Raw genomic sequence first — 15,188 nt, 5'->3', positions numbered from 1 at the left:
ATGATCAATTGAAATGATCAGTTCAGTGATCAATAAAAGTTTTATGATTGCGTTGATATGATGATGCATTCGCTATTAATATTAATTATTATCAGTAATTCTAAGAACTTCTCCACTGATAAGCTAAATCTGCGATGAACTAAAAGCTTTGATCGATGAAAAAATTTTAATGCATTCATAGTTTTTATTGTTTGTGTTTGAATTGTGTTTGAATTAATAAATAAGAGTAAGATGTCTATGTCCACAAAGTTGTCTATGCGACTACATACATCGGGATTGATGCTCCCTTCTTTTACTTTCCGAACGCGTTGTGTTTATGCTTCGACTTTGCACTGATTACTACATGAAATTTGGTTTATAATATGTATTTTACTTTATTCTACAAAAGACTTGAGGACAGTTTGTAGTGAAATTAAGTCTTCCTAATGACACTTGTGGGCTTTCTGTAACGATTTGAAACGCCCTCGCCAAATAGCATTTTTTTAACTCGGCTCCGAAGTGAAATTAAAGTTTTTTTTTCTTCGTATTTCGCAGCATTTTGTTGCCTAAGATTGTTAATCTTTATCACGAGAATGATTGTAAACAAATATCATAGTACCATATGAACTAATTTAAAACATCCGCTGTTACAATTTAGTTAACTAATCTGGTCAATAGTTTCATTGTGTGGCGATTTTGGAAGTGGCTATGAACAAATGGTTTCCTGATGAAAAATCAGTTTCCTGCAATAGATTTGTGAATAAACCATTTTGCTGGATAAGGAAATATTGACTATTCTAAACCTTATTTGACTTGGCGTAAACCATACAGTAATTTAAAAACTATTTGAAATAGTGCGGACGAATCAATTCAAATGCTCGGGTAACTCTTCAAATTAATTTCAGCACAGAAGCTTTATTCCATTTTCCATTAATTTCTAAATACTTTTCAGGAATTTTCTCGCTGAATTTTCATGCAGTAATGTAAAATCTATTGTAATCATAAATCTCAGTAGAACCGAAATTCGATTTTGCCGTAATCCAAGCAATTTAAAGCAGCAACGGTCACCACTCATTAGAGCTTCCGTGTATTCAATGTTTAGGCACTTTTAATGCATACACGATAAAGACCCTGTGAAACTGGCGATATACGAGAGTTGATATTAATTATAAAGGCATTTTCCATTCTAGGTCGAGTCAAAGTATTCACTTGACGTATTCCTGGTGTGACGAGTCAGCCGCTCTAAAGTGATCAATTTAGGCTATTTGCTGTGAAGCTTCAGTCCGGCAACATAGCAAATAAAGTATCTCTAGGAGGGTAGTTACCCATCGGGGCTGCCTAGAACATGTGCGTTCAATACAAGCTTATATTGCGTCGCATACGCTTCCCTGAACATCGAGGGCAGTTCCTGCTACGAAGAGTTGTCCTTTTTAAATGTCTTGAACTATAAGAAGAAGTGATGACTCAATATATTATGATGATATCTTATAATATTATGATATCATCAGGCTCTGATGCCACGACGTCACAAGAGACTGTGAAGAACTATCATGAGTTATCATCTCTAATGGCATATGATGTTATGATGAACCACAATGCTATGGATACATCATATATAAGGCATTATGGGTTTATTAAAATTTACTTATCACCAGGTTGGTTTTTTATCTTATCAGGTTGGTTTTTTTTTACTTATCACCAGGTTGGTATGTTTTTTTATTGAATTTGAATGGTGATTCAATGTTCTGTTTGTTTCCTGTTGCCGAACTTCGAAGTACAATATTATGTAGAGCAGGCTAAAGATGTCAACATGTTAACGCAGCTTTATCCAAATTGTTTCCTATTCCATTTACAAACATGTTCACTACGTATAAGTTGACTGGCTTGTAGCAAATACCTATTAGTAGATTCCGACCCTATAAAAACGTGCTACTTCTAAACTAGAACAGAGTAGACTTGAATATAGCATGAGAGATTATGTGAGAAAAAGCAATGGTTTTTATCCCCACTATTAGCGTTATTATTATGGAGAGTGCCTATTATAACGCTATTATTAATAATAATAATAATAATAATAGCGGTTTCAGCGTTTATTAGGCCGTAGGCCTGTCGCCGATTCTTAACATCGCAGAACATTCACAGCATTTTGCGGCTTCGAACTCGCAACTCACTGCTACAATTCTGCTGTGCTTAACCGCCCGGCCTCTTTGCCGATTCTGACCAGAAACTGGCGCACAGAGCTGGGATCGAACCCGCGCCTCTCTGCTCCAATCCCGGCACTCTGAACTTTAACCACTGGGCCACCCTGCCAAATTATTGCTTAAAAATAATAGCGTTAACTCGTTTTAGCGAGTTATTAATAATAGCACTCCATAATAACGTTATTATTATGGAGTGGAGAGTGCCTGGGCGCCCTGACCGGCCGGATGCCCCTTTCTTGCAGCTCAACCCGCAGCGGTTGCTTCTCCAATGAACTGCTCTGAACTGAGATGCAACGCAAGCCAGGCTTCTGGCAGTGGTCCCTGTAATACAGTCCAACTTTATCTGACACCATGTAATCTACTGAAAAAATCCAGCTTAATTTATGACTAATTATTGAAGAACTTCATAATAAAGAACCCTTCAATACAATTAGCTTCAGGTTAAATGACAACAGTCAATCTCCGACCGAAATGTTACTCCCTAATCTAAGCAATGAGCCCGAAGAAATTGCATTTGACAAGCAGCGTTCAAATAGGTCAAATTGAAGAGAGTACGTAAGCAACCGAGAAACCAGGTGAGTGGCGTGAGGGAATGAAATATAAGAGACTCGTAATAGATTACATCGTTCTGAAACCACGCAAATCTTCTGCTTTTTGACTTCGTATATAAAAGAAGGAACGAGTTCTATTCTAACTCAATTTAAAGCTGACATGTAGACACAATTGAATCAACTGAATCAATTTACGACGGATATTTCTACTTTTCAAACAGTAAATTGTTGATAATTTTTTTTTGATTTGAAGAGGCGTAATCTTGCAAATCACTTTCAAAGCATGTAATGTCTCCCAAAACGTACTTCGTATGTCCAGCAAATCGAGAAAGTTTATTAACCGGTATTTCACAGGTTAAAGTTCCTTCACTTCATGCAAAGCTGGCGCAGAACTCGAACTGACTGCATCTAAAAATACGCGAACCTCCCCTCGACTGTCGTAGTAGCACCGCAGTCAGTTGGCAGTGCTCAGTGGACGCCTCGATATCGCAGTGCTGTGTGCACTACCCGCTAAACATGTATCACTTACGCTAATAATGGGTAGGAGCGTGATATAGTAACAATATTTAGCAATATGAGAGCAACAGTCAAAATCTATTGGCTCAGTTGTCATGTAGAACATAAATTATCACCGTCATTTGGTCCTGACACCATGACGATAATTTGAGAAACTTAGTCATTCTTTAACGGGCCAGTGTCCTAACAAGAGACAAACAAAATGTATTTATTGCAAAATTCCGGTCAAAAAAGTCATTTTCATAACCTTCAGCGAAATCCTAAAATTTTTAACAGTTTTTAGCGCATTTTCTCATTTATGGAAAAAATGCACTATTGTGCTCGCCATGTCCGTCCGTCTGTCTGTTTGTTTGTCTGTCCGTCCGTGACTTCACGTTTTCGTCGACGAGAAAATGCGCTCTCTGCATGTCATTCACTGCAGTGAGTGCTGAGTTATATTTTTTCAATTGCGATTGAACTCTATGTGTATAGACAGTATAGCTTGCAATGGCGATCGAAAAGCTATACTTTATGAGTTCATAACTTCAATCGCGTCGTCACCGACTCCGTATTTTCGATTCCTAACTTAGCACTGCTTCGCAAATGCGCATTTACTTGGCTAGATCAGTGATCAATAATTTTCGAAATCTTCGGCAGCATTATTGCGACCTATTAAAATAACGTCAACAATACAAGCAATAATAACATCGCACTTCCAGTTCAAATTTCTTGATTGCAGCTACAAATTTCATTAACATTTTTCATGCAAAATGGAATTACGAAACTTGATTGATGATTCCAGATGAAATGACCTGCAACAAAAATTCGCTGCATTTAATAACTTGTTTACGGAAACACCTAAAAAATCAGGCGCTGTGATCACTCAGAAACATCTGTTTTATATTTACGTGAAACAATTTGATCACATTGAGGAGTCACGTTGAAATGCTGATGTTCTCCTACGTCAATCCTTCATTTGCATAATATTCTTAGCATTAGTGAAGTGCGTTCATCCAATTGTCTCCGGGAAAAAAGAAATATTCTAGAGCTCTTTGCAACGTTGGAATTTTAAGCGAAAACTTGCTCACATGAAGCTTTTCTTTTCATAAATTTTATCGTGATTTTTTTACCACTCCGTTTAGTAGTCCCTTTAAAACTTATTATAAATGCGGACTTTTCTTAAAGTTTATTTTATTGCGCATGCATTAGTCGAATTACGCATCTAAGTCATACAAAACAAACTACAAAATCTTCAACAGAAAAAAATGATGTAGGAGTACGTATCTTTGGGGGTCATTTCTTAAACGTTTTCTTTTATTACCAATGAAAGCACAGAGATTTTAAATACATAACTCGTATGTGCAATATTCCATAAAATTGTACGACGCTGATGCGTATGGAACAGAAACTAAAATAGCGGCGTTCGCGTTAAAAACCCTATAGTGTAGAACTAAGAATAACTGCTCAAGATCTTGAGTTGGCCATTGTAATAGAGAGCGTCTCATTTCGGCGCATTGCAGAAACTGCCTCTTAGGGGAATTGTTTTTAAGAGAAGATTCTCGTGTTATATGGAACTCCAAAGTTGAGGAACAAAAAACGAATGAAATACTGGAAATTTTCTAAAGTTCACAGTAAATCAGCCATTGAAATTCAGTTATGTTCGATTACTGCATTGAGTTATAGCAATAAAGTATTAAATCCAGTTGACTCTATGGTGAGAAATATTTTACCGCAACTTTTCCGAGCATTTAGATGTTATCCTACTGAACATGTAAACTAATGACAGCCAGTGATAATAAATACAGTGTATCAGTAAACGAGTGAACAATGATTATATAATGACGAATTTTGCAATAGTATCACAAAACTTGCACGCTTCTATAAATCTGCAGTTTCGATTGGCGTCAATAAATTGACATTTTTAGCGCATTTTCTCATTTATGGAAAAAATGCACTATTGTGCTCGCCATGTCCGTCTGTCTGTCCGTCCGTGACTTCACGTTTTCGTCGACGAGAAAATGCGCTCACTGTCACTCACTGCAGTGAGTACTGAGTTATATTTTTTAATGTAATTAGAAATCTTCGACGGGTCTATAAAATCGATCTGGGAAAGAACGTTTTGAAAATAGCACATGACAAAGTTAGAATACAACTTATGATCGAGGCCTGAACTCAGCTTGTGCTATGCTATAATACAAATCTTTTGCCTCGGCACTTGACACGAAGTTCGTTTAAAAAACAAACAAACAAACTTAAACTTCAAACAAACTAATTAGCTTTTTATGTGAATGTATTTTCGGAATATTTGAAAATTTGAGATTCTTCAGAACTTGAGAAAGGCTGGTATTTCCTCGGGATGCTGATGTAATGAATTGCATTTTACGTTAGTAGAACTCCCGGGCTGGAAAGATGTCATCGTGTTATTGAGTTTACAAAAGGTGCATGAAGAACTGCTTCACAGTTCAAGTCAAAATGAAAGCTGTTGGATATTTTAATTTGGCTTCTTGCACTTAATTATTGAAAAAATAAGTGATATTTATTGAAGACATGTTACTGTTACAATCAACATTATTTTACGAGCGAGTAAGTAAATGAAGCAACGTTTTAGAATGATAATAACGTAAGATATGTAACGAATCATGCTGACGATGTCGGTGACATAGGATTAGGTAGACGAGCCTGGAAATATTTTATTTTTCTTATCATTTCACTGATATAAAAATGGTTGACATGCTCAGAGATAAGACATGAAGGTGAGTAATGTCAATGATATGAGATACGTAGTCAGTCATACCAGATGGTCATGACGTGGTCAGGCATACCAGATGGTCATGACGTGGTCAGGCATACCAGATGGTCATGACGTGGTCAGGCATACCAGATGGTCATGACGTGGTCAGGCATACCAGATGGTCATGACGTGGTCAGTCATACCAGATGGTCATGACGTGGTCAGACAAGTTTTAAAGCAAACCAATTGCTTGGCCCTAAAATGCTTAGGTATTAACAATTTAAAGATTACTCTGGATATTTCCATTAATTTTATTAATGAAATTTATTAATATGGAATGAAGTAAATTCCGAAAATATCTGTCGGTTTCAAAAAGTAATTATGACATTCAGATATGAGATACATTTTTTATATATATATTAAGCGGGTATATAAAAGCAGCGGCGTCCGGCATATTATTGTTGCTTCAACGTATTAATTCTCATTGAAAGGTAAAAAAATTTACAAAATATTTTTAATTAAATGTATTATTTTCTCAGGATTTTCATGTGATATAATTTTTAGGCTTAAATGTAAAAATAAAAATTTGGAAAATATTCGGTTTAGAATTTTCCGTTTGTAAACATTGTTTTAAGTCGTGAGCATTGTTTAAATAATTACCATGACGTCATATCCTAATCTATAGTAAAACCTATCGATATTTCTTCGCACGTCTCCAGCTGGATGCAGTCGTCAAGGTCCGGGTGAGTTATAATAAATGATTGTAAAACAGAACCCATTTTATTGACATTCGTGACACATGCATGTACAGTTTGTACACTGTATTAGTATAATACTTTGAATCAGACAAGTAATTTCCCTCAAAAACAAACGAGAAAATACCGTAATTTTAAGTGATATTTCAGATAAACGAGAGTTTATTTTTACCATATAATTTTTTTGAAATTCATGACACATGTATGCGCACTGTGTTAGTACAATATTGTGAATCAGACGTACAATAATTTGACTCCCTTAAAAACACGCAAGAAATGCCGCAATTTTACGTGATATTTTAAATATACCAGGGTTTGTTTTTAACATAAAATTTTTGAACGAAGTGCGGTAGTAGTGTTTTGAATAATTGCTAATCGGCTTACAACAGCTCTACCTCCTGCAAAAAAATTAACAGTCCTCCCTCAAAGGTTGCTCCTGCGCTTCTACGTGTATTATTTATAACTTTAACATGTTTGTTTTTGCGTGTGTTGTGTGTGAAACATGCTTTTCCGTACGTGCAGCGAGGTTTTCATTTACATTTCTGCTCAGAATTTGGGCATGAAAACGAAACATCAGTTTAATTTTTAAAAAGTAATTAAATTGATGATTCCAATAAATATTTTTCAAATTGATTCCATGGTTGACTGTTATTTGTAAAAAGACGTAATAATTCTACTGAGATCCAACATATGACAATGCATTGCATAAAGTAGAGGCTAAGACTAACCAACTAATAACTAATTAAATACTTCAATAACTAATTAAATACTTGAATAACTAATTAAATACTTCAATGAGCTACACGAAGATGATGAACTAAATTGTTTTAAATTATTGGAAATAACGGCATTTGTGTGTTTTAGCTTCAGATAAATTTAATTGAATATCCCACATCATTTATTTAATACAGCATCTAAAATGCCTACATTCTACATCTATTGTCCTCCATAAATCACTTTGAATTAGATTTTTACTAATATAAATTGCGGTTTTTTCATGCTTTGTACATGGGTGCCCTTGGGAAAGCACTCGGTATTTATTTTTCTTCTGATTTTTCCCCTATATAGCTGCCACCCACTTCTCGTCTTTTGAGACTTTACTTATAGTTTGCTTCGAAAAAATTGTCGTTGCACTACCTTATGCCTACAGTATTTTAGATATAATCAGACTATATGTGGCTTTGAAGACCACTGTTTAATTATGTCTTTTTGTCAACAAATTTCCTACAAAATCTGTACCTAGATATCCCGAAAACTGAATTCAAACATTCCCCTCTTATTTGCATCAAAATTTCTTAGATTATAAATTTTAAACGCATATTCAACAGGTGGTCTCCAATATTGTTCTTTTTAAAATCCTCATTATTTTCAAACTAATTTTCTCACTCCAGTCCTTCTGGAATATCGTTTTTTACTGCAGGCAGCCGCCCGCGAGCGCCGGCGAAGCTGCGCTGGCCTCGTATCTGCGACAGCTTTGCTCAGACGTCACGCTCGTCGCTGACAAAGACGGCTTCTTTACGCACTGGATTGACCAAATCTCTGGCTACATATCGCAAGATTTCGTGACGAGATTCAGTCGACTAGCCACTGATTATGACAGGATCAAGATGGTCTGGGGAGTTAAAGTAAGTTTCCGTGATCAAAGTTCCGAGTTCGGTAACTTAGCTCGGAGTTTTTTCTTCCCAACTTTGCTTGCGGTCGAAGATAAAGATATTATATTTTTGCTAGACGTTGGCTATTTGCGATATTGATGACTGTTTGCCTAATTTTTTATATCTTCGCAATAATATTGCTGCGAGCTTTGCTGCGCCACATCTCTTTTTTTGATCCGTCTGAGAATTGTGAAGGTTGTCTTAAAGCTCGAGAAATGGGAATCGTTAATATTTTAATCGTTGATGGAAATGAACAAAAATATTCAACATGATTGCGCTGAACGGGAAATAAAGATACATGGTCGATAATGCAGTGTGCTTTTTTTATTTCACGTGAAAAAATCGTGCCTTCATTGAATGGCTCAAGATGAATTTGTACCCCGTTTTAATAGTTTTTCGAAGTTTGTAATGAGGAAATTCCACGCAAAAGAAGATGTGGGCAGCAACGCTGTCCGCAGGACAAGAAGTTAACTGCTTGGCTGGTCCCAGCTACTCCGCGCCGCTGTGACAAATTAGAAAGAGCTATTCCGAGCCTCCACTCACAAACTTGCATTTGAAAGTTACTTCTAGCCTTCAGCAGCGAAAGTTTGAAGAAAATGACTATGTTGCCGTTACAAAGAACGGTAACGATTAATCCAGTTGATATATCACGGCTGTGGAAAGGTTTATACCATCGCACTTGATTGTGAAGTTTCATACACAGTATAATGTAGTCTTGTTCATCGCTTATAATGGCACAAACCTTTACGAGTATAATTACTCTCCGACAACACGAGACAGCGAAAAAGATATTACTTGAATTTAAATTTTTAAATAAAATTTGACAAGGACATAATTAATATCATAAGTGGAAGGATGAATGATGCAATGATTGCAAAAATGATTTCTATGCCTTTGAAAATAAGGCACCATAGGCAACGGTTCATTGGCTGGGCTTGCGGCTGATAAATTTGTAATTACTTCTGGTTAAATTAAATTAATTAAAATTAGTTAAATTACTTTGGAGCATCAAATTTAAATCACTTCTGCTTGAAATAACTTGATTAGAATTAATTAAATTACTTTGGCTTATCAATTTCAAATTACTTCTGCTCGTAACCAACATCTTTGATTAAATGCAAAATTTTTCACACATGTATAACGTGTCACTTGTAAGGGTTTCTAAAAATATTTCTCCCGCGTGTTAACAAACGAAAAAACTTCACAAAAACAAATCTAAAAAAGAACTTGCAAGCAACAACACACAATTGGTGGCAAGTGATTATGAAGTACATTAATTCGTCCATTGAATTACCATTGTTTTATTATTTAAAGCATCGTTTATAAAGAACACTAACATAGCCTGAACAGTTGTGTTCAGCTTCATAACTCCAAGTAAGAAATTACAGCAAAAACTAGACCCAAATTTTCATACATGACTCTATGCTGCTAATAACAACAGACGATATTCCTAATAATACTTAATAATAGCAATAAATGAAAACAATAATTATAATAGTAACAATAATAATGATAATTTTAATAATTATATTATTATTATTACTAGTAATAGAATTATTACATTATTATTACATATTATTATTGTATTCTATTATTACACATAAAGCAATAATTAACACCGGTACAGCCGGTGCACAGCCTGCAGGTAGGAAGGTTCTACAAGAGCAAGGACGGCGAGGCGTCCGCGAGGTTACGGGAGGAAGGTAACGCTGCGTTCCAGCGTCGTGAAGTGCGCACGGCGCTGGAGCGATACAGCCAAGCTGTGACTCGGGCTCCTCATACAGGTGTGTGATACACATACAAAAAATACAACACGAGCACGTACTACACAAAAAAATGTAACTCAGTACTCACTGCAGTGAGTGACAGAGAGCGCATTTTCTCGTCGATGAAAACGTGAAGTCAAGGACGGACGGACGGACGGACATGGCGAACACAATAGTGCATTTTTTCCATAAATGAGAAAATACACTTAAAATCTACACGAGTAAGAAAAATTGCTTTCTTGATTTACGAACTAAATGCATGGAAAACTTCAAGATACATTGACACCTGACAGTTTATCGGAAATTGTCTACATTTAATAAGCGAATAAGTATGACGAATTTGCCATGTTTACATGTCTCGATATTGTATGGTATTGACTATGAAAATATGCATGAGAACTACTTTGCTTAATTCCATCGTATAAATAACATGTCTTGGTGAGGTATGTTTCCTTCATAGAAAACAATACAAAGTAATTAACACCATTTTTCGCGCATTTTCTCATTTATGGAAAAAAATGCGCTATTGTGCTCGTCGCGTCCGTCCGTAACTTCACGGACGGACGGACGAGAAAATGCGCTTTCTGTGACTCACTGCAGTGAGTGACAGAGAGCGCATATTCTCGTCGACGAAAACGTGAAGTCAAGGACGGACGGACGGATGGACATGGCGTGCACAATAGTGCATTTTTTCCATAAATGAGAAAATACGCTTAAAATCTACACGAGTAAGAAAAATTACTTTCTTGATTTACGAACTAAATTCATGGAAAATTTCAAGATATATTAACGCCTGAGATTTTATCCGAAATTGTCTGCATTTAATAAGCGAATAAGAATGAGAAATTTTCCATGTTTTCATGTCCCGATATTGTATGGTATTGACATTGATATATGCATGTGTACTGCTTTACTAAAACGAAACGTAATTCCCTCGTATAAATAACATGTATTGGTGAGTTATGGTTCTTTCATAGGAAACAATACAAAGGAGTTGGCACCATTTTTATCGCATTTTCTCATTTATGGAAAAAAGGCGCTATTGTGCTCGTCATGTACGTCCGTCCATCAGTCCGTGACTTCACAGACGGACGAACGAGAAAATGCGCTCTCTGTCACTCATTGCAGTGAGTACTGATCAAATTTCTTATGTTCAGGCTTAAGTTTATTTCAAAAGCATTTCTTTGGCTATACACTGCGGAGTGCAGATAGGGAGAGGAGAGGATGTGTAGTTATAGAGTATCAATAGCAGATAAATGATGATTGGCGGTGGCTTGACAACAAAGCCTTGAACCAAATCCAGTGAAAGGGAACTGTTATTCTGAATGGGAATTAAGTTAAATTACAATTACATGTTACTCCTATGTTCATGCTCATGATGCGTCACACAGTTATGTTTTTATTAATATTTATTTGATAGTAATTGTTGCCGATAATTAATATATCAATTCTCCGAGAGAAGAAAGTGTCTTCTTCTGCTTGTTCTTATATCGAATCAATTAAAGTATTTTGATGTTTTGTAACACCGGCCTATCACTTCTACGTAGACATTACTTCAGCATTAAATTTATGGTATTTTGCTATTATTTCCTGCACTATTGATAGATTATGAATTATTTTAATTCTTTTATATTGAATGAGACTTTTGATTATTTTATTTCAATTGAATTTATTTTTAGAATGAATAACAATGTAATTGCTTAATAAAGGCAGCAGCCTGCAGCTGGCATACGGCAACAGGTCTGCCGCGCTGTGCCAGCTGAAGCTCTACAGGTGGTGCTTACGTGACCTACGTCTGGCGCTGGTGTATCATTACCCCCAAGACCTGCGCTATAAGGTGGCCGGTGACAGGTGGCATGTGTTATGTGGTGACCTGTTATGTGGCTGGTGAAATGTGGCTAGTGAAATGAAGAGACCTCGCCATGTGGCATGTTATATGTGGCTTGTGCCATGAGGGAACTCACAATGTGGCTTGGCATTGAGAGAACAAGTTACGTAAGCGGCATGTGCTGTGTGGAGGCACGCTATGTGGCATGTAATACAGGCGAAGGCTCAACGATGTTAGATGACTAAGGATCTGAGAATATCGCTATTATAAGTTAGGCTACAATAATGGAGTTGAGTTAAATTCTTAAATATATGACATGTAACTTTTTCCTACAAGAATGCACAATTTCAAGCCTTAAAAGCTATTTATTCATGCATGAAGATTAACAACATCAATTTATTGGTTTATTTACATTACTTAAGGTGCTGGAGCGCGCAGGTCATTGCTACCAGCAGCTGCATCTCGTGAAGGAGGCGCTGCAGTGCTACAGAGGCGCCCTCAGCGCTCTGCCCAACGCGCGACTCGACGAAGAAAAGAAAAGCTCCTGGCAGCAGAACATTGAACAAAAGTTGACGGAGTGTGCGGGTCTACAAAAGGAATCCGCGTGTCTACAATCGTGCCAAAATGAGAACGGAAATTTGGTTGAGTCATCACTTATTGGGGATTTAAATGTGGATGATCAAACCGCGGCTGAGCAACTGATAATGAATGATTCAGGTGAGCGGTGTCAGTGAGCGGTTGGTACCATCGCTTACTTATGCTGAGAGGGTGAAGGGTTAAATCGTTCAAGAATGCAAAAAAATACCAAATATAGTCAGATCTAGCGGGAGAATTGAACTGTGTGACTGTGGAGTAGCTAAAATAATATAGGATTCCAATGGGAATATCATCGTCAAATTTGAAAGCTAAGAAAATTTTATAAAAGTTTATCATATAGAAAACGTTTCGAAGTCAGTTGGAAGATTTAATATTCTAGGGCAGATACGTCGTTGACATCTTTCAATTTTCCATCATCATTCCATCAAATTTACAATGGAGGTTGAATCTAACAATAGTTTGTGTTTCCTCGATTGTAATGTTACCAAATCTAATGGCCGTTTTCAGTCTTACGTGTTCCGAAAGCCGGCATTCACCGGCCTAAGTACCAGTTTCTTTAGCTTTTGGTCATTCTGATTCAAGTTGAATGGTCTTCAAACATTATTTTACCGATGCTTTTGTATATGTTCTACATAGCATGCTATGCACGCTGAATTTGAATTTTTGCGCAATAGTTTCGCGCTCAATAGATTTTCTGCAAGTCTGGTGTACACAAATCAAGAAATTCATGTCAAAGCGATACAGTGAGGTTGCTCCAGAAAGCGATGAGAAGAAATTTGTTTATTGCTTTTTTCCATACTTCGGCCCTGCGTCCGTAACTATGCCAACAGAATTAAAAATTTTGTTCAACAAATACTTCCCAAATGTCAATCTTCAAGTTGTGTTGGTATACAATTTCAAACTCGGCTCTTTCTTTAGATTCAAAGATGTGCTCTCTGTTCAAATGCGATCGTCCGTAGTTTATCAATATTGTTGTGCACGATGTGCATCTGCGTACGTTGGGATGATGTCACGCAATCGTTATTCGTTATTTTTAATTAATTACTTCTTTTCTTAGCTTTTAAATATCTAGTTAATTTACGATTCAAACAAGGAAAGGGACGTCAATACTATCATCGTGAAGGTGTTTCGAATTTGTCTTTTGCAGCGAATGGTTAGTGTTAACATATTTAGCTATTCAACAAATGAAATAAAGTTATTGTTCCTTCTATATTTATCTGAAACTGAAACATTTCGTGATCACGTCCTCTAATTAAAAGAACGAAGAATTGACTCAAGATAAATATATGGTGATGGTAAAAGGTTTTTAAAGTCTCTTGGTTCATCGCGCTCGTTTACTGGGAACTAACCAAGCGTTAAGTTCTCGTGTAGTAAGTATTGTGTACAAGCTATGATTATTATTATTGTAACCACATTCAAATTCCGAATTTCGACGTCCACTTTACGTATTCAGATACCTATCGTCAATATAACCTCCCACACCGGCCTTCCAGCCGTGCTGCTTAAATGAGAGCTGCTTTGTAACCGAATCATGTGATTCTTAGAAGTTCATGTTCCCTTTTCATTGAATGGGAAGCTGATCTCATAGATTAAATTATAACAGGAAACGCGTGGCTGGTTATCGGTCGCCTCTGTCTTGCATTTCAATAGAATATCGGATCGTTATACCCTTTAGCAAGAGGTAGCCTGTAATATAGCGAGGCTAATGTTAATTGTTTTTTAATCATAATTACTCATCATAATTCGCCAGCAAACATCAAAGTTTTGATGCCAGGGCTTAAGCAATAAAAGTTACTGAACGTACACTGCACACAATTCTTCTCGATAAGTTTCCCATGCCAATTACCGGCTGGACAGATGCCTCGGTATTGCCCAATGAGATTTCATGGACGCTTCGATGTTGTTTTTTACAATAAAAGACAAGTTGTTGAATCATTATTGTTTATCGTTGAGGATTATTGCACACACGAGGTCTTTCTCTTAACAGAGAAATCGTCTGCATGACGTTGAAAGCTAAGATTCAGTAATTGATTCTTGGTAAAGTCTCATATACTCTTAACTCGCAATAAAGTAGCTATAAATTATTACACATGATAATTTATACGTAAATTTGGCATTGCTAACTTATAAATTTGGCATTGATAATTTCTCGATATGCAATAATAAATGCAATATGTATTTATTATTTTTAAATATTGTTGACATGCAAAAATTATTACAGTAAAATCATAAATTTTCAAAAAACAAACGTACAATATTAATTCAAAAATTTTCTTTGGCACTGAAGAGAACGCGCATGACAACGACTGGAAGGGCGTAGGGGAGAGTGCGCCCCCTGCTCAGGGCTTCACTCCCCACCCTGCCCTCCCCTCAGCCTCCACCGCCGTACACATAAAGTTTTCCCCTCATGAGGGTGAGTTCTCATTTGGGGCTGTCATGCTTGGGACTCTAGTTATTGTTTAGCTCTTTTTTTGAAATTTATTTAAATGCTGCTGTTCACAGCAGCTGATGTTGCTGTCCAACAGCTGTGACTGCTGTTCTATAGGTTCCATTCGTTATTATGGGTTTTGTTTTCGCCGTTGCAATTGATGTTGTGGCTGTTGTATGCAATGTTTCAATCATTGTTATGACAG

General features: G+C 36.6%; 1 protein-coding gene across 1 annotated transcript; it reads left to right on the top strand.

The window, feature by feature from the left end:
• Positions 1-6,517: 6,517 nt before the first annotated feature.
• LOC108682510 (SET and MYND domain-containing protein 4) lies at positions 6,518-14,968 on the top strand (the record flags this gene model as incomplete). The annotated part of the gene is given in 6 exon segments (XM_018171688.1): positions 6,518-6,700; positions 8,133-8,337; positions 9,992-10,148; positions 11,840-11,967; positions 12,381-12,675; positions 14,843-14,968. Coding segments are annotated over 6 exon segments (931 nt in total), but the record flags the coding sequence as incomplete, so codon positions are not given.
• Positions 14,969-15,188: the final 220 nt, after the last annotated feature.

The sequence above is a fragment of the Hyalella azteca genome, unplaced genomic scaffold, assembly GCF_000764305.2.
Source record: "Hyalella azteca isolate HAZT.00-mixed unplaced genomic scaffold, Hazt_2.0.2 contig3106, whole genome shotgun sequence".
In the NCBI taxonomy this organism is placed as follows: Eukaryota; Metazoa; Arthropoda; class Malacostraca; order Amphipoda; family Hyalellidae; genus Hyalella; species Hyalella azteca.
The sequence above is the reverse complement of the archived record's forward strand: the minus strand, read 5'-3'. Positions and strand labels throughout refer to the sequence as shown.